This window comes from Pseudophryne corroboree, chromosome 5, assembly GCF_028390025.1.
Source record: "Pseudophryne corroboree isolate aPseCor3 chromosome 5, aPseCor3.hap2, whole genome shotgun sequence".
In the NCBI taxonomy this organism is placed as follows: Eukaryota; Metazoa; Chordata; class Amphibia; order Anura; family Myobatrachidae; genus Pseudophryne; species Pseudophryne corroboree.
Window position 1 is genome coordinate 182523055 of NC_086448.1, and position 19803 is coordinate 182542857.

Here is a 19803-nt window from a genome sequence, read left to right on the forward strand (position 1 = left end):
GGCTAAAACTAGCACTTGTGTGATGTTTTCTACTCATGGGAAGACTTTTGCCAGTATAAAACCTACAGAAACATTACAGGGGGTGGAGCTTCCTCAGAGTGGGACCAGCTGCATTTTGGTGCCTTCTTCTGCTTACAGCAGCAGCAACAGGCACACACAGCTCCTCCAGACACTCAGATAGTGCTGGAAAACTGCTACAGGCGTGTAGAAAAGGGGGAGAGCCACTATTGTACACTAATCTGTGTCCTGAAAAGGACAAAATACCAGTGTTACACTGTGATATAACAGCTTGCAGCCTCCCTGGGGCTGTTTAGCTTGGGTGTGCTGGTCTCCTTTCTCTCTTTGTCTCCTTCTCACATACAGTAAGGGAAGGCTTGCTATCATATTACTTGTCTGTCTGTCTGTGTATGTAAGTGTTGTTACTATTAACATGGTAAAACACCAATTTTGCAATGTATGTCACACCAGATTCTCTCCTCCTACGTCTGGTTCAGTATCATGTGAACAATGTAGTCAGTCCTCACATCTCAGTGAGGGGACTGAGGGGGAGGGTCAAGAGCCCTCCTGGCTGGTTGCCATTAAAAACATGTCTGATATGTCATCTAAAAAAACTCAACAATAGTAGCAGGCTGGCTGCAAGGGCTGATCAACCCCCCTTTTCTAATTCAGGACCACAAAAACGTGGTTTGCCTGCTTTGCTCTCAGATTCATATGAGGAAATACTGGAGGAAGGGGAGGAATTGGAACCTATTACTGGGGATTACCCTTCTGCACAGGATATTGAACCCCTCATTTTGGCTATACGGGACGTGTTAAAGCTCCCTCTAGAGGATGCTGCATCACAGCAATCGTTTTTCTTCACACAGAACAAGCCCAATGTCACTTTCCCTGATTCTGCAGAGTTAGATGACCTATTTAAGTTAGCCTGGAAAAATCCAGATAAAAAATACCAAGTGTCAAAACGGTTTTTACACACTTTCCCATTTGCTTCTGAAGGCAGAAAATTCTGGGAAGAACCCCCGGCTGTGGTTGTTTCAGTCGTGTGCCTATCCAAGAAGGCGGTGCTGCCTGCCCTGGGCTCCTTCACCATGACGGACCCTGGGAATAGGAAGATAGAGACTACACTGAAATCTATCTACACAGCAGCGGGTATGTCACAAAGACCGGTCATAGCAGGTTGCTGGATGTCTCATGCCATTCATACCTGGGCTACTCAGATTCAGGAGGGCCTCTTGGGGATATGCCCCTGGTCACTACAGTGACTCTCCTGAAGAACATTCAGGACACCGCATGAGTCCTGTGTGACTCTCTCAAGGAGATAGGCAATATTAATGTTAGGACCACTGCTATGGCAGTGTCAGGGCACAGGGCTTTGTGGTAGCGTCAATGGATAGCGGACGCAGAATCTAAGTGCAGTATCGAGGCTCATCCCTTTTCAGGGGAATGGCTCTTCAGGGTAGAATTGGATACGTTGATTTCTAAAGTTACTGCAGGGAAATCCACGTTTCTCCCTTCTGGGGCCCCGCCGGCTAGGCATTTCTACCCGGGGCCATCTACCCAGTCCTTTCGGTCTATGAATAAGATAAAACTTGCCTGAAGATTAACGAAGAATTGTCCAATATAAAGCAATGATTTGTGCCAAACTGTAAGAAGTGTTAACTGGATACTGTAGACATAGATGAATAACTTAAGACTTGTTACCGATGCTTAAAGGCTGAACTGAAGAACTGTGTAGAGCTGTCTTTGAATAATGCAAAAAATGAAGATACAATACTGAGAGGAATACTTGTAGGTTGTGAAGATAATACCTGTAGCACTGTGAAAAGCTGCAGCAGACGATAATGGAGAAGAATGGGTTAAGCTGAGAGCTGAGTAAATGAGGACCAGGATTTAGTAGAAACTTCCACAGGTTGTGTGATTGAAGCACGGCAGTCACTGAACAAACAAAGTAACATCTCACGGGCCTCCGGGAATCCACTTGTTGCCACTTGGAGAGCGATTGACTGACAGCACAACAGGGAGCTGGTGGATCACTTGTGGTGAAGGCTGCAGGCGGACCTCTGGGAGCGGAGGTGATATCAGGACCATTGGAATCACACAGAAGTCCACAGGGGGAGCACAGAGCTAGGGTACAGAGTAGCTACAACAAAGCACTGGCCAAGAGTGACATATTCCCAGCCTACTTATAGGCAGCACAAGCACAGGATTGGCTAACACTTACCCATAGGTGCTCACAGTTGCTCACAGATGCTGCATTTGGTCTCTAACACGGCCACCTTCTATACTGCAGACACACAGAGGTGCCTCTGACTATTCGGTCCCTGCACTCCTGGCTCCCTGAACCTGCATCACCTCTGCCGAAGATCACGCCGTGTCCCCACATGGCCGCACAGCACCGCGAGCAACCGATCCGGCAAAGGACGGACCCCAGAACCCGCAGCGGTGAGTGATCGGGTCATGACAGGGTGCTTCACGTTCAACCTCCTTTTGTGCCGCCCATGGCACCATGGGACATGAATGTAGTGTTCGAATTTCTACAGTCCTCCTGGTTTGAACCTCTGATGATGGTAGAAGACAAGTACCTCACGTGGAAGACGGTGATGTTACTGGCCCTGGTTTCTGCTAGGCGTGTCTCAGAATTGGGGGCCTTATCGTGTAAAAGCCCCTACTTGGTCTTTTATGAGGACAGAGCGGAGCTCAAGACTAGGCAGCAGTTCCTGCCGAAGGTCGTCTCTGCGTTCCACTTGAATCAGCCTATTGTGGTTCCGTCAAGTTCTGGCACTTCTGCTCCTCCGGAGGCATTGAATGCTGTGTGAACCTTGAAGATCTATGTCAAGAGAATGGCTTGAATCAGAAAGACGGATTCCTTGTTTGTGCTGTATGATGTGCAGAAAAAGGGTTGCCCTGCTTCGAAACAGTCCATTGCTCGTTGGCTTCGACTGACTATCCAACAGGCCTATGTCTCTGCAGGCCCACTTTACTAGATCGGTGGGCTCTTCTTGGGCGGCTGCCCGTGGAGTCTCAGCCTTGCAACTATGCCAAGCTGCTACCTGGTTGGGGAAGAACACCTTTGTGAAGTTCTACAGGTTTGATACCCTGGCCAAAGAGGTTTCCCAGTTTGGGAAGGCGGTGCTGCAGACGTCTCTGCACATTCCCGTCCATCCTGGAAGCTTTGGGACATCCCCATCGTACTAAGGCTCCCCAATATTCCTTATGGATGCTAGAGAAAATAGGATTTTAATTACCTACCGGTAAATCCTTTTCTTGTAGTCCATAAGGGATATTGGGCGCTCGCCTCTGTGCGTGGACTTTTCTGCAGGTTCTCCTTATATGGTTACCTGTTCAGCTGTTGCAGTTTTGTTGCCAGCCGTTGCTGGTCATTTTATGTTAGTGGTGTGCTGGTGTGTAAATCTCACCACTCATTGCTGTTATGTTCCTTCTCTCAAGTATGTCCTTTCTCCTTCGGGCACTGTTTTACCTATAACTGCCTGTGGGAGAGGGCATAGAGGGGAGGAGGCAGCACACCCAGTAGAAGAAATTTAAAGTGCACCGGCACCTTAGGACCCCATCCATACCCCATTGTACTAAGTCTCCCCAATATCCCTTATGGACTACGAGAAAAGGATTTACCGGTAGGTAATTAAAATCCTATTTTTTCTTCACATTGCTGTAGTGCTAGTGAGGTGCGCTGCTGGACATTGCGCGGCGGCACCAACATCACTGCCTGCTTGGTGAGTCTCCGGGCAGGCGTTACATATCAGGGTGTATCAGGAATGGCCAGTGTTACTCATATCGCTGGCGCAGCTGAGTAGGGCACCCTCCTCTATGCTGTGCCTTACTCAGCTGCGTAACCAGTGTATGCGTAATACTGGCCCTGCCTCCGGGAGGCTCCGTTTTCAGCCATAAATCTCCTACTTTCCAGGTCAAGTCTCCAGTATTCTTCAGATTTTGCCAGGGGTGACACTAAGGAGTTTATTTGGAAGTGATTTGCTGTAGCTGCTTAGAAGTCACTGCTGATGACTCTCATTATCCCCCTTGTGGGAACCCCTGACTGGAGAGAGAGACAGCAGCACAGAATCACACGCAGCCTCTTATCTATTCTGGTGTGCACTCATCCATAGTGTGCTGCTGCTAGTGAGCTGTTAGGGTAAGAATTGTTAGTAATCTTTCTTTAGATAAAGAGATTTGTTTAATCAGAGTATCTGGTGTCTGTAATGATTTAGTTAATACTGTAATGCAGTGATTTTCAACCTTTTTTTACTCGCGGCACACCAAAAAATATTTTAAAATTGCCAAGGCACACCGCCGGTTCCCCACAGAAAAAAAAACACATATTGGCCCTCACAGTAAAAAAATAATAATTTACACATACATTGGCCTACACAGAAAAAACAATCACATTGCTCCCCACATAAATCAATCACATTTCTCCCCACATAAATCCTATTGCTCCCCACATTAATTATTCACTTTGTTCCCCCCATAGATCCATAAATTCTTATTCTCCCCACATAAATCCTATTGAAATCCTATTGTTCCCCACAGGAGAAATAAAATAACAAATCTTAGCCCCTACCGGTCAGCTGCCCTACTCCCTGTCCCTCAGTGGCGGGGGTTGTTCATAGTGGAGTTCTGCGAATACTGAGCAGCAGGCAATCGGGCAGATGTGGGTGTGCAAGGAAAGTTGTGTATGCAGGCGGGAACTGGAAGATGTGTATGCAAGCGGGTGGGCTGGCTGGGTGGTGAGATGCGGCGGCCGTGACTTACGATATCACACCTTCGCGTTTTCAAGGCATAGGTCACGGCCAGAGCACGACTGATCCTCTAAGAAGAGCCCGGGCCAACAGTTCACTCTGAAGGTGCAGGAAGCTGCTCTGGCTCCGCGGCACACTAGTGTGCCATGGCACACTGGTTGAAAAAGCCTGCTGTAATGGTATGGAAAACAGCATATCCAATAAATATAGGTAGTGCCTACAAGATGCCGACGTCCAGTGTTTACAATAAAGTAACATTTAACACACAAAAATCTTAATTTACTTATATGTTTAGAGGTGAATTCACGCAAGGTCAAATTGCATTTAGAATTTATTGCATAAGCATCACATTTACCATGTATATTGTGCTGAATGAGAAGAAAAGAAATATCACAGCAAATACAGTACATATTGCAAACAGAAAACCCCATATTGCAGACAGCAATGTTAGTATCAATATTTATTTATTATTAGTTACTTATATAGCGCACACATATTCCTGCAGCGCTTTAGAGAACATTTGGCCATTCACATCAGTCCCTGTACCAGTTGATATTACAATCTATGGGGGTCATTCCGTGTTGATCTCTCGCTAGCTACTTTTTGCAACGCTGCGATCAGATAGTCGCCGCCTATAGGGGAGTGTATTTTCGCTTTGCAAGTGTGCGAAGGCCTGTGCAGCCGAGCTCTGCAAAAACATTTTGTGCAGTTTCTGAGTAGGTCTGAACTTACTCAGCCCTTGTGATCACTTCAGCCTGTCTGGTCCCGGAATTGACTTCAGACACCAGCCCTGCAAATGCTTGGACACGCCTGTGTTTTACCAAACACTCCCAGAAAATGGTCAGTTGACACCCATAAACGCCTTCTTCCTGTCAATCTCCTTGCGATCGGCTGTGCGAATGGATTCTTCGTTAAATCCATCACTCAGCAACGATCCGCTTTGTACCCGTACAACGCGCCTGCGCATTGCGGTGCATACGTATGCGCAGTAGTGACCTGATCGATGCACTGCGAAAAACGTCAGCGTGCGAACAGGTCAGAATGACCCCCTATATTCCCTATCACATGCACATGTACACACATTCACGCTAGGGTTATTTTTCTTGTGAGCCAATTAACCAACCTGTATATTTTTGGCTACTTGCAGAACTTGCCAAAATATATTGTTACTAATTTTATATACAAATATCTTGCTACAAGCATTTAAGCAGACCATCGGCAGCAGCATTAGCATAAAGGGGGTAATTCCAAGTTGATCGCAGCAGGATTTTTGATATCAACTGGGCAAAACCATGTGCACTGCAGGGGAGGCAGATATAACATGTGCAGAGAGAGTTAGATTTGGGTGTGGTGTGTTCAATCTGCAATCTAATTTGCAGTGTAAAAATAAAGCAGCCAGTATTTACCCTGCACAGAAACAATATAACCCACCCAAATCTAACTCTTTCTGCACATGTTATATCTGCCTCCCCTGCAGTGCACATGGTTTTGCCCAGTTGCTATCAAAAATCCTGCTGCGATCAACTTGGAATTACCCCCAAAGTCTCAGTCGCACTGCACAAACAGAAACATCCGCATCTAATGTATGTCCACATCTGGATCAGGCGGGGAGGGTCTGTGTGCATCCTCTGTGCAGGCCCCCTCAACTTTCCACAGCAGAGAGGTGTACCTCTCAACGTCTGTGTCTTGTAAGTCGGGAGTTGGGACTCTCCGCACGGCTGGGATAGCTGGGAGGTATGCAGATGTGAGTAGACTTTGGCACTGTGCTAAGGACTATTGCGCCTGCAGTGTCCGGTAATATGAAGCCTGCGTCATGTTCCTGGTGATTTCTGTACTTGTGCACATTTCCTGAATAATGGCAGTTGTGTCATTTTCCTAATGATTTGTGCAGCTCCTTGTTGAGTCGGGTAAGGGACAGGGTCAACAGTGGCTAGGTCGACACTAGAAATAGGTTGACACTGACATTAGGTCGACATGAAAAAAGGTCGACATGAGGTTTTTTTTTCTGTTTTCTTCGTAAAATGACTGGGAACCCCAATTTAATGCACCGTGAGGGTAATTCCAAGTTGATCGCAGCAGGATTTTTTTTTAGCAGTTGGGCAAAACCATGTGCACTGCAGGGGAGGCAGATATATAAAATGTGCAGAGAGAGTTAGATTTGGGTGGGGTGTGTTCAATCTGCAATCTAATTTGCAGTGTAAAAATAAAGCAGCCAGTATTTACCCTGCACAGAAATCAAATAACCCACCCAAATCTAACTCTCTCTGCACATGTTAAATCTGCCTCCCCTGCAGTGCACATGGTTTTGCCCAACTGCTAAAAATAATCTTGCTGCGATCAACTTGGAATTACCCCCCGTGTCCGCTCACTTCGCTCGCCATGCTTCGGGCAAGGTGCCTCGCTCCGCTACCGCTCCCAACCCAGGTTACCGTTCCCAATTGTAGTCCACGTGGATCATAAAGTATGAAAAAGTTCAGAAAAAGGAAAAAATAGGATTTTAATACCTACCGGTAAATCCTTTTCTCTTAGTCCATAGAGGATGCTGGGGTCACATCAAGAACCATGGGGTATAGATGGGATCCACAGGAGCCATGGGCACTTTAAGACTTTCAAAGGGGTGTGAACTGGCTCCTCCCTCTATGCCCCTCCTCCAGACTCCAGTTATAGGAACTGTGCCCAGGGAGACGGACATTTCGAGGAAAAGGATTTATTGTTAAACTAAGGTGAGATACATACCAGCTCACACCTCAAGCACGCCATACAACATGGCATTTAACACAACGCAAGTCAACGGCATGAACAACATCAGCAACAGGCTGACTATAAACGTAACACAACATGTGTGTAACCACAAGTAATAACTGCAGATACAGTACGCACTGGGACGGGCGCCCAGCATCCTCTATGGACTAAGAGAAAAGGATTTACCGGTAGGTATTAAAATCCTATTTTCTCATACGTCCTAGAGGATGCTGGGGTCACATCAAGAACCATGGGGTTATACCAAAGGTCTAGAACGGGCGGGAGAGTGCGGATGACTCTGCAGCACCGATTGACCAAACATGAGGTCCTCATTAGCCAGGGTATCAAACTTGTAGAACTTCGCAAAGGTGTTTGAACCCGACCAAGTAGCTGCTCGGCAAAGTTGTAATGCCGAGACCCCCCGGACAGCCGCCCAGGACGAGCCCACCTTTCTGGTAGAATGGGCCTTCACCGATTTCGGTAACGGCAATCCAGCCGTAGAATGAGCCTGCTGAATCGTATGACAGATCCAGCGCGGAATAGTCTGCTTGGAAGCAGGATCCCCAATTTTATTGTGAGCATACAGGACAAACAGAGCCTCTGTTTTCCTAAACTGAGCCGTTCTGGCGACATAAATTTTCAAAGCTCTTGCTACATCGAGAAACCTTGATTCCAGCAAGGCGTCAGTAGCCACTGGCACCACAATAGGTTGGTTCAAGTGGAACGACAAAACCACTTTCGGCAGAACTGCTGACGAGTCCTCAACTCTGCTCTATCTTCATGGAAGATCAAATAAGGGCAAATAAGGGTGAGACAAGGCCGCCATTTCAGACACCCGCCTTGCGGATGCCAAGGCCAACAGCATGACCACTTTCCAAGTAAGGAATTGCAACTCTACCTTCTGTAAAGGTTCAAAACAATGAGATTGAAGGAATTGCAACACCACGTTAAGATCCCATGGTGCCACAGGGGGCACAAAGGGAGGTTGGATGTGCAACACGCCTTTCACAAATGTCTGAACTTCTGGAAGGGAGGCCAATTGTTTTTGGAAGAAAACCGATAAAGCTGAAATTTGAACTTTAATTGAGCCCAACTTTAGGCCCGCATCCACACCGGCTTGTAGAAAATGGAGAAAACGTCCTAACTGAAATTCTTCCGTAGGAACCTTCTTGGATTCAGACCAAGACACGTATTTTCTCCAAATACGGTGGTAATGTTTAGACGTTACTCCTTTCCTGGCCTGAATAAGAGTGGGGATGACTTCCTTCGGAATACCCTTTCGGGCTAGGATCCGGCATTCAACCTCCAAGCCATCAAACGAAGTCGCGGTAAGTCTTGGAACACACACGGCCCCTGCTGTAACAGATCCTCCCTCAGAGGAAGATGCCAGGGATCTCCTATGAGTAATTCCTGAAGATCTGGATACCAAGCCCTTTTTGGCCAGTCTGGAACAATGAGGATCGCTTGAACCTTTGTTCTTCTTATGATCTTTATCACTTTTGGAATGAGTGGAAGCGGAGGAAACACGTACACCGACTGAAACACCCACGGTGTCACTAGGGCGTCCACTGCTATTGCTTGAGGGTCTCTCGACCTGGAACAATATCTCTGAAGTTTCTTGTTGAGGCGAGACGTCATCATGTCTATTTGAGGAATTCCCCAAAGACTTGTCACTTCTGCAAAGACCTCTTGATGAAGACCCCACTCTCCTGGATGGAGATCGTGTCTGCTGAGGAAGTCTGCTTCCCAGTTGTCCACTCCTGGAATGAAGATCGCTGACAGAGCGCTTGTATGCCTTTCCGCCCAACGGAGCACCTTTGTGGCCTCTGCCATTGCCTCTCTGCTCTTTGTTCCGCCCTGGCGGTTTATGTACGCTACTGCTGTTATGTTGTCCGACTGAATCAAGACGGGCCGATTGCGAAGATGTTCTGCTTGCAGAAGGCCGTTGTGAATGGCCCTTAACTCCAGAACGTTTATGTGTAGACACATTTCCTGGCTTGACCATCTTCCCTGGAAGCTTTCCCCCTGCGTGACTGCACCCCAGCCTCGGAGACTCGCATCCGTGGTCACTAAGATCCAGTCCTGGATCCCGAACCTGCGTCCCTCTAGGAGGTGAGAGCTGTGCAGCCACCACAGGAGTGAGATTCTGGTCTTGGAACACAGGGTTATCCTTCGGTGCATGTACAGATGGGACCCGGACCACTTGTCCAACAGGTCCCACTGAAACACTCTGGCATGGAATCTGCCAAACTGAATGGCCTCGTAGGCCACCACCATCTTTCCCAGCAACCGAGTGCATTGATGGATCGATACTCTTGCCGGTTTCAGCATTTGTTTGACCAGGTTCTGAATTTCCAGAGCCTTTTCCACTGGAAGAAAGACTCTCTGTAATTCTGTGTCCAGAATCATTCCCAAAAACGACAGCCGTCTCGTCGGAACCAACTGTGATTTTGGCAAGATTAGGAGCCAACCATGCTGCTGCAGAATTCTCAGGGAGAGCGTAATGTTCTGCATCAATTGGTCCCTGGATCTCGCCTTTATCAGGAGATCGTCCAAGTACGGGATAATCGTGACTCCTTGCTTGCATAGGAGAACCATCATTTCGGCTATTACTTTGGTGAAAACATTCGGAGCCGTGGACAGACCAAACGGCAACGTCTGAAATTGGTAATGACAATCCCGAACTGCAAACCTCAGGTAAGCCTGATGTGGGGGATAAATGGGAACATGCAAGTAGGCATCCTTTATGTCTACCGACACCATAAAATCCCCCTCCTCCAGACTGGAGATCACTGCCCAGAGAGATTCCATCTTGAATTTGAATTTTTTTAGGTAGAAATTGAGGGATTTGAGGTTCAGGATTGGTCTGACTGAATCATCTGGCTTCGGGACCACGAACAGGCTCAAATAAAAGCCTTCTCCCTGTTGTGACGGGGGAACCCTGACAATGACTCTTGATTGTGACACAATTATTGTATTGCGGCGTATACCACCTCCCTGTCTGGAAGAGAAGCTGGTAAGGCTGATTTTAAAAATCGGTGAGGGGGGACGTCTTGAAACTCCAGTTTGCACCCTTGGGACACTATTTCTAAAACCCATGGGTCCAGGGCCGAACGAGCCCAGAACTGACTGAAGAGCCTGGGATGTGCCCCCACCGGTGTAGACTCCCGCAGAGGGGCCCCAGCGTCATGCGGTGGACTTGGCAGAAGCTGGGGAGGACTTCTGCTCCTGGGAACCGGCCACAGCCTATGATCGTTTACCTTTTCCCTTTCCTCTAGTAGCAAGGAAGGAAGACCCTCGGCCCTTTCTGTATTTATTGGTCCGAAAGGACTGCATCTGATAGTGGTGTGCTTTCTTTTGTGGTGCAGGCACATAAGGTAAAAACAATGACTTACCCGCGGTAGCCATAGATACCAAATCAGCGAGGCCGTCACCAAACAACACACCACCTTTATACGGTAGAGACTCCATAGCTTTCTTAGAGTCAGCATCAGCATTCCATTGGTGAATCCACAATGCTTTCCTAGCTGAGACTGCCATGGCATTGGCCCGTGATCCCAAGAGGCCAATATCTCTCGCAGCTTCCTTTAGGTAGACTGCAGCGTCCCTGATATGACCTAGTGTCAAAAGAATGCTATCCCTATCCAGGGTATCCATTTCAGATGACAAGTTATCTGCTCATTTTTCGATAGCACTACTCACCCACGCAGATGCAATGGCTGGTCTGAGTAGCGTACCCGTGGTGACATAAATGGATTTCAATGTATTTTCCTGTCTACGATCCGCAGGGTCCTTTAGGGCTGCCGTGTCAGGGGACGGGAGAGCCACCTTTTTGGATAGCCGTGACAGAACTTTGTCCACAATGGGGGGTGACTCCCATTTTTCCATATCCCCAGAGGGAGACGGATACGCCACTACAATCCTTTTGGGAATCTGAAACTTTTTGTCAGGACTTTCCCAAACCTTTTCACAAAGCGTGTTCAGTTCATGAGAGGGAGGAAATGTTACCTCAGGTTTCTTCCCTTTATACATACAGACCCTAGTATCAGAAACAGTAGGATCCTCAGTGATATGTAATACATCTTTTATAGCCACAATCATGTACTGAATGCTCTTTGCCAGTTTTGGATCTAATCTGGCATCACTATAGTCGACACTTTAGTCAGTGTCCGTGTCGGTATCCGTGTCAGCCAGCTGGGCAAATTAACGTGTTTGTGACCCCGAGGAGGTCTGGACTTGAAACAACACATCCTCTACGGATTTCTTTCAAGCCTTGTTCTGAGACTCAGATTTATCCAATCTTTTATTTATCAGAGCCACATTTGCATTCAAAGCACTCAAAACATTCACCCAATCAGGTGTCGGCGGTGCCGACAGGGTCACTCCCACAGCCGTTTGTGTCCCTAACATAGTCTCCTCCTGGGAAGAGCACTCTGCCTCAGACATGCCGACACACGTGCACCCACCACATGCAGATACACTGGGCCTATAGGGGACAGACCCACAGTAAAGCCTGTCAGAGAGACACAGAGGGAAATATTGCCAGCTCACACCCCAGCGCCCAAACCCGGTCTGAAAACACTACAGAAAATGTCCCAGACCTGCAGCGCTTTTATAAGTTACATATAATGCACCAAAATCACTGTGCCCCCCTTCCCCCCCCCGTTTTGCACCCTGTTACTTGTACAGTAGTGTGAGGAAGGACCAGCGTCTCTGCAGCCTTGTGTAGAGAAAATGGCGCCGGGCTGTGTGCTGTGAGGGCTAAGCCCCGCCCCCGTAATGGCGCGCTTCAGACCCGCTCTTTTTTTAAAACATTTTTATACTGGCGGGGTTCCGGACAGTGCTGTGGCATTTAGTCCGCTCTTGCCAGGTAGTTATTTGAGGCTCTGAGCGTGGGAGCATGGCGCGCAGCGCGGCCGCTGTGCGGTACCTCAAAGCCGTCACTGAAATCTTCTGTTCTTCTTCTACTCACCTGTCTTCTGGCTCTGCAAGGGGGGTGACGGCGGGCTCTGGGAACGAGCATTTAGGCGTACCTAGCGATCAGACCCTCAGGAGCTAATGGTGTCCTGTAGCCAAAGAAGCAGAGCCTTTAAACTCACAGAAGTAGGTCTGACTGCTCCCCACTAAGTCCCACGAAGCAGGGAGACTGTTGCCAGCAGTTCTCCCTGAACATAAAAAACCTAACATAAAGTCTTTTCAGAGAAACTCAGTAGAGCTCCTCAGTGTGCATCCAGTCTGCCTGGGCACAGATTCTAAACTGGAGTCTGGAGGAGGGCATAGAGGGAGGAGCCAGTTCACACCCCTTTGAAAGTCTTAAAGTGCCCATGTCTCCTGTGGATCCCGTCTATACCCCATGGTTCTTGATGTGACCCCAGCATCCTCTAGGACGTATGAGAAAAAATGTGAAAAACTCATGTCAACCTATTTCTAGTGTCAATCTATTCACTGTCGACCTAATGGGTGTCGACCCAGAGTCCGGATACCGTTGAGTCTCTGTATAGGGAACCATACTAGCACTGCTTTCACACCGCCTGAGGCAGGTCGCACCTGAAGCCTGACACAGGAGCTTCCAGAGTGCGACCCGTCGCCGCTGTCTGCAACCCGGCATATTGTCTAGTTGGTGACGTCAGTGCTGACACAGTGGGGGCAGCGCTTGGAGATCACATGATCTCCAAGCTTTGCCTGTACACACACAGTGAACGGGAAACAGGTCGCATCGACCCGGCTCCCATTCACAGTGTGGGCGCCCTGGCGCGACCCCCTCCATCCCTCTCTGCCGTGCCAGAGCCTCCCACCCCCACCGCCGGCTGCCGCATCAACGGGTGCGCCCACGTGCTGTGGCGCGTCATCACTGGGCGACGCGGTGGGCCAATGAGGACCTGCCGCGTCACCCATCCCAGAAGGCCGCGCGGTGGGGCTTTAAGATGCCCGCCCGCGGCCGGAAGGCAGAACTGGACGGCGAGCGGCGTCGCGGGACACAGACGGCGGCGCGGTCAGCGGAAGCGGCCTTGCGGAGACCCCGAGACTGCAGTCGGAGATCCAGACGAAGCAGGACCAGGTAAGCCCTCAGTGAGGCCCCCTTTATGCTTCCACAGGTGGCACTGCTTCCGGCCCGGTTCCCACTGCACCACCAACGCCGGCGCTAGGCTGAGGCCCCATTGTTGTTCTTACCCAGTTAGGCAGGTCCAAGGCCTGAGCCGCAGAGGGCGCTAGGCCCCCATCGTGTTCACCCAGTTAGGCAGGCCCAAGGCCTGAGCCGCAGAGGGCGCTAGGCCCCATTATTGTGTTCACCCAGTTAGGCAGGCCCAAGGCCTGAGCCGCAGAGGGCACTAGGCCCCATTTGTTGTTCACCCAGTTAGGCAGGCCCTAGGCCTGAGCCGCACAGGGCGTCAGGCCCACCATTGTTTCAGCGCATTGTTTCTTATCGCACCACTGTGTTTATTATTATTGTACATCATTCACCTCTTCACCCACTGTTCCACATTGTCTTGCAGATGCGCTTCCATTGCGCGCGGTCGTGTACCATTTATATTGCGATGTGCATTGCTCGTGACTGCTCACGGGCCTTCCACCGGTAGGTTCTCGTTGAAAGTAGGGTATCGCTTCGGGGTTGTTGTTGTTCGAAGTTTGTTCCAGGTGCTGAGACCAAGACCTCCGGCTATCAAGGGGACAGGCATATACCCGGTGAGGATAATCTGTGTTGAGTCTGTTGCTGTGTCGTACGTGACCCCTTCCCCTCTCCTCCCCCTGCTACGTTGGGCGTTTCCGTCCGGGTTGCACCCACCGTGCCTCGCACACGGGTGTAACCAGTCTGAGGCCGCAAGTGCCAACGATGACCATCCTTTAGTCCGGCGCGCGTCGGCCCGATTTACCTTCCCCCGTCCCCTGTCCAGAGGCTCAGCGCAGCTGTATTTGTCTTTCAGACAGGAGTGCAGCCGACAGAGAGCGAGGATCCGGGACCGTCACCGACCCGAAGGCTCCGGGACAGTCACTGACCCGAAGGTAAGAGTCAGCGGCAGGCGTGGTGAGTACTCGCGCTCGCGCACACCGGCAGCGTCTCGCCCCACCCGCCAGGTCTCTTACAACACCACAGTGAGCTGGGTTGAACACAAGTTCAACCCTGCTCAGTGCCAGGGTATTTTTTCCCTGGCGCCTTTCAGACTGCACATGAACACGGGTTATGCTCGCTCATGTGCCAATAACCTGTGTTAATAGCTGGTGGTCTCAAAGCTGTATAAATAGGTGCATGGTGTGGGCCATATGCACTGCACACCTTGCATCTATTCTAAATACACCTCTGGCTCCAAGGTAGGTTAATGTGGCATTACTTGTGGTGCACTAAGAGGCAACAAGTCAACTGCACTGGGTCCATGGAAGTTATTTTAAATGTTTCCCGGGCATCAGAAGAGTCACAGGCAGCATACTGTACTTTGCTGCCTTCAGCTAGAGTGAGGTCATCGTCTCTTCAAATACACTGTAATATATACTGTGTACATATTTAGACAAACACGACTGTCAGTCTCTGAGCAGTTAGCAGCATGCCAGCAGCACTAGTATAAGGAAGCCTGGGAACGGGCAGGGCAGCCCAGGTGGAGGAAGTAGAACGTGCACTGTCACTGCCTATCATTCCCTCCTCCTGCCCGACCGCGGTTGCCAGGCAGAGTGACGCCACCGTTGCCTTGGTGTCTCTCGGCCTGTACGCCTGCGGCTGCGCACTGACGATGTAGCGGGTGTCATGGCGGCGACCCAGAGAGTAAACAGAGCACGGTGCCATCCATGGTAACGGGGAAACAGCGGAGGTTCTAGTTGCGTTCCTGCTGGGACTGAAGGCGGTGGTAGCGTACAGAGCCATGCAGCCAGACAGGGTGATGCATCATAATATTTCTGCACATTTTTGCTCGTCCTAGGCACATGGGGAACCACAAAGCCCAGCATCATGTGATGTATAGTTCCACTACAGCTGGGGGAGACCTGACAGAGCCTTGTCAACCCAGTGCACAGTCACACCTCTGTCTTTCTCCTGCTGTTGTAGTGACATTAGTATGAGGCAGCTCTTTGCTTTAGTGAGGTGCTGCTGAGTGTTGAGTATCATCATCTTACCTTATGTCACGACAATGTAGTAGTAGCACTGTATGCTCTGCCTGTGATATCAATGCAAATGTAGCTAACATTGTATCTGGTGAAAAAATTGTTGTGAACTTTTATGGCAAAGGCATGAAAACTCATGTTACCATTGTAGCATTATTATGATGATAATGATGATGGATTATTATTATTATTATTATTATTATTATTATTATTATTATGTCTAAATTGCCACAAAGGTTCTGTAGCACCGAGTAGGGGTATTACAACTGACTATAGTCTACAATAGAACAGACTAGCACAAACAAGTTAACATTTTCAAATACATACATAACTACAGGAAGCAAATAGCTAAATTATATAGGTAAGACAGAGGGGAGAAGGCCCTGCTCACACAAGCTTACATACAATCTTAAGGGTATATGGATGGACACAAAAAGGAGAAACAGTCAGAGAAGAGGCAGTTTTAGGAGGAGGGGGTGGAAGCTGGGAGAAAGGTTTGCAGAATGTGGGCGAGCATTCCATAGGAAAGGAGTGAGTGTGGAATGAGGCATTTAGGGAGAAGGTGAGGTGGTGTACAGTAGCAGAGCTTGATGGAGAATGTGAGGAAATGAGGCTGCATACAGTATGTAGGGAGGAGAGGTGTCAGGGCAGTGTGCAGAGATGTGTGGGCATTATGTTCCACGCGCTTGAAAAGTTGGCGCAGCTGGCACCACCATTGTGTCATAACATCTCATCAATATTACAATATTGTGTTTATTTTTCCATTCATTTGCATACAACACTGGACAACATCATGGGAAGTATCTAAGAAGTGGAAATATACCACCTGCATAAGGACACTACATATATGCTAGGTCTATCCATATCGCACGTATGATCCATTTTTTACTGATTTATATATTTGTTGTGTGAGTGGGGAGCTCACCGATAGTGTTTTTGCTGCCTTGGAGTGCAGCGCCTGAAAATAGATAATTGTCTTTTTATTCTCTCCCGCTGCTTGGCATATTGAGGCAGGATGTATGAGGACACATCTGTATATATGTGTATATATAATATATATATAAAATCAGAAGAACAACTTTTATGACTGACATATTTCTATGATGCTGTTCTCTGAGCAGGGCACATCATATAGCAAATTAAAAGTCTTGGTCCGTAGATTCAGAAAAATATTGGCATTGTAATTGGTTGCTTCATTTCGGAGTTATGTGGCAAAACGTCCGCGTGTCGTTTACAATGCATCTCCATTGTGCTCTGGAACATGTGACCTGTTGGGTGGTCTGGAAACTGTGACAGTTATTTGCAGCCACCCACTAAGCAGGGATTTTTTGTAATACGACTCCTAAGGGTGTGAACAGGTTAAAATGTTCCACCCAGCAAACCTTTGTCCGGTTGAAGCCAGGCACATTGGCTAATTTTTATTTAAAAGTGTACTTGTTGCCTACATACAATCTGAGGAGCCCCAAGTACAAATTGATGTCCCTCAAATATGGATGGGTACACTTCCAGTGGCAAACACAGGATTTCTAGAGGGGGGTTTCCAAATGCAGTCCACAATCTCCACTCTGTGGAAAATTAGCGCCAGTGCAGTAGTCTGGGGGGAACGGTAGAAGAACCTAGTAACAACCCTGGACATTAATGTTCACATTGGTCTTTTTATACACTGGATACTATATGGAATACAGTATTAATAATTAGCACTATAGATGGTCTATAGTATAGGCTGTATCAAACCTATTTAGATAATATAAATAAGTGGTCAGGAAAAGGTAAAACATACCATAATATATAAATACACAAATATAATAGAACCAGTACTGCACTTTCTTAGCACACATTCTCCGGATTCAGTATGATATACTGGCGGCCAGGATGCCGGTCGTCAGTATCCTGACAACGGCATCCCGTCCACCGGTATGCCTTCAGCGGGCCAAGCTCTAGAAAGCCCCTTGCGGGCTTGCTGCGCTCTCCATGCTGGGGGCACGGTGGGTCGCTGCACTCGCCACAGCTTATATTACCCCTCTATGGGTGTCGTGGACACCCAGAGAGGGAGAATAGCCATTATTCCGCCGCCGGCATTTGACTGCTTGTCAGGATTCCGGCATCTGTATTGTGATCACTGGGATCCCGCATGGCGGTTTGTTTACCGCTTCCCCATTCTCCCATCTCGTGGTAAGGCTCCTGTCTCTTCGTCCTGGAAGCTACTCTCTGGTCCAGTGCAATGACCGAAGGCTCAGAATCACACACACAGCAAACTTGGTAGAAGAAGCTGCTACGATTGAGCATGTGCAGCAGCTCTGCTCTGTTCCTTACACCTCATGTTGTGGCAGCGGCTCCGACATTGCTATTGTCATAATTTGAGCCACTTGACAAGTGGAATGGGGTTTCTGGGCAACCGGACCCTCCCCACCCCTTTGTTTGCCTTTGACTTCAATTAAAATATTAATCTGTTTTGTGAGTCAATTATAATCGGGTATTTGTTTTGATGGTAAATACATAAACAATCATAGATCTGTTAGTGTGTAACAGATGTACTAAATAATATAAAGTAAATCTTGCAGGAAAAAAAAATATTATATAATGTTACGCTTTGTATTTCCTTACAAATAACTTGTTGATCTGATCAAACATATATACAGTATGTGTGTGTTTGGGAATACACTGCTGTCCCTGCTGTTATTATTAATAATAGGAACACTGCTAAGTTTTCTGTAGAGGTGATAACTGACCTGTTCTCAATAATGGCACAGATACATTGACGTTAGTGTCTCTTGTAGACCATTTGAGTTACATCATGTGTGTTTGTTTTACCCCTTTTACACCGGCAGCTAGTAAAACAGGTTATTGGACATGAGTGTGCATACGGTGCCGTTTCTAGCCAATTTGGCTCCCAGTGCGAGATTTAAAAATGCGACCCCCCCCATTCACATAAAAAAAAATGCGCCCCCCCTAGATATAAAGAGGAAAAGCATGCAACGCCGAAGTCGCGCGAACTTACGGCAAAGGGGGCGTGGCCTCGTTAAATGGGTGTGGCTTTGTTAAGATGGGCGTGGCCTCATCTGATCTCATCATCACGGCCACCACAGGATTAAAAATAGGATTTTGGTACTTACCGGTAAATCCTTTTCTCCTAGTCCGTAGAGGATGCTGGGGACTCCAAAAGGACCATGGGGTATAGATGGGGTCCGCAGGAGCTTGGGCACACTGAAAAGACTTTAACTGGGTGTGAACTGGCTCCTCCCTCTATGCCCCTCCTCCAGACCTCAGTTATAGGAACTGTGCCCAGGAGAGACGTACATTTCGAGGAAAGAATTTTTGTTTAATGTAAGGGCTACAACATACCAGCCCACACCACAAACATACCGTACAACCGGAGTAACAGTAAACCAGATAACAGTATGAATTAACAACAGCAACAAGCTGAAACCAATAAATACACAACCCATGTATAAACTAATTTAACCCGCAAGAATACACTGCAAGTAAAAGTCCGCACTGGGATGGGTGCCCAGCATCCTCTACGGACTAGGAGAAAAGGATTTACCGGTAGGTACCAAAATCCTATTGTATCTTACGTCCTAGAGGATGCTGGGGACTCCAAAAGGACCATGGGGTCTATACCAAAGCTCCAGACCGGGCGGGAGCGTGCGGATGACTCTGCAGCACCGATTGAGCAAACATGAGGTCCTCCTCAGCTAGGGTGTCAAACTTGTAAAACTTAGCAAAAGTGTTTGAACCTGACCAGGTAGCTGCTCGGCAAAGCTGAAGTGCCGAGACCCCTCGGGCAGCCGCCCAAGATGACCCCACCTTCCTGGTGGAGTGGGCCTTTACTGACTTCGGCACCGGTAGGCCAGCCGAAGAATGAGCTTGCTGAATCGTACTACAAATCCAGCATGCAATAGTCTGTTTCGAAGCAGGATGACCAATCTTGTTGGAAGCATACAGGACAAACAGCGCCTCTGTCTTCCTGGCAACAGCCGTTCTGGCGACGTAGATTTTTAAAGCTCTCACAACATCCAGAGACTTTGGGACTGCCACAGCATCCGTAGCCACGGGTACTACAATAGGTTGGTTAATGTGGAACGAAGAAACCACCTTCGGCAGAAACTGTTGACGAGTGCTTAATTCCGCTCTATCCGAATGGAAAATCAAGTACGGACTCTTATGAGATAAGGCCGCCAACTCCGACACTCGCCTGGCAGACGCCAGAGCCAACAGC

The 19803-nt window shown here is 48.4% G+C and overlaps 1 protein-coding gene across 2 annotated transcripts in view; it reads left to right on the top strand.

Annotated features, from left to right (window-relative positions):
- The first annotated feature begins 15152 nt into the window (after positions 1-15152).
- The window catches only part of DYNC2I1 (dynein 2 intermediate chain 1), a 167824-nt gene continuing 163173 nt past the window's right edge, over positions 15153-19803 (top strand). Inside the window, exon 1 of one of the 2 annotated variants that reach the window (XM_063921921.1) lies at positions 15153-15275. In XM_063921921.1, coding sequence (XP_063777991.1) covers positions 15273-15275 — 3 coding nt within the window. In that variant the 5' untranslated portion in view covers positions 15153-15272. Of the gene's footprint in view, positions 15362-19803 lie in introns of both variants that reach the window. The other variant, XM_063921920.1, reaches the window with a different exon arrangement.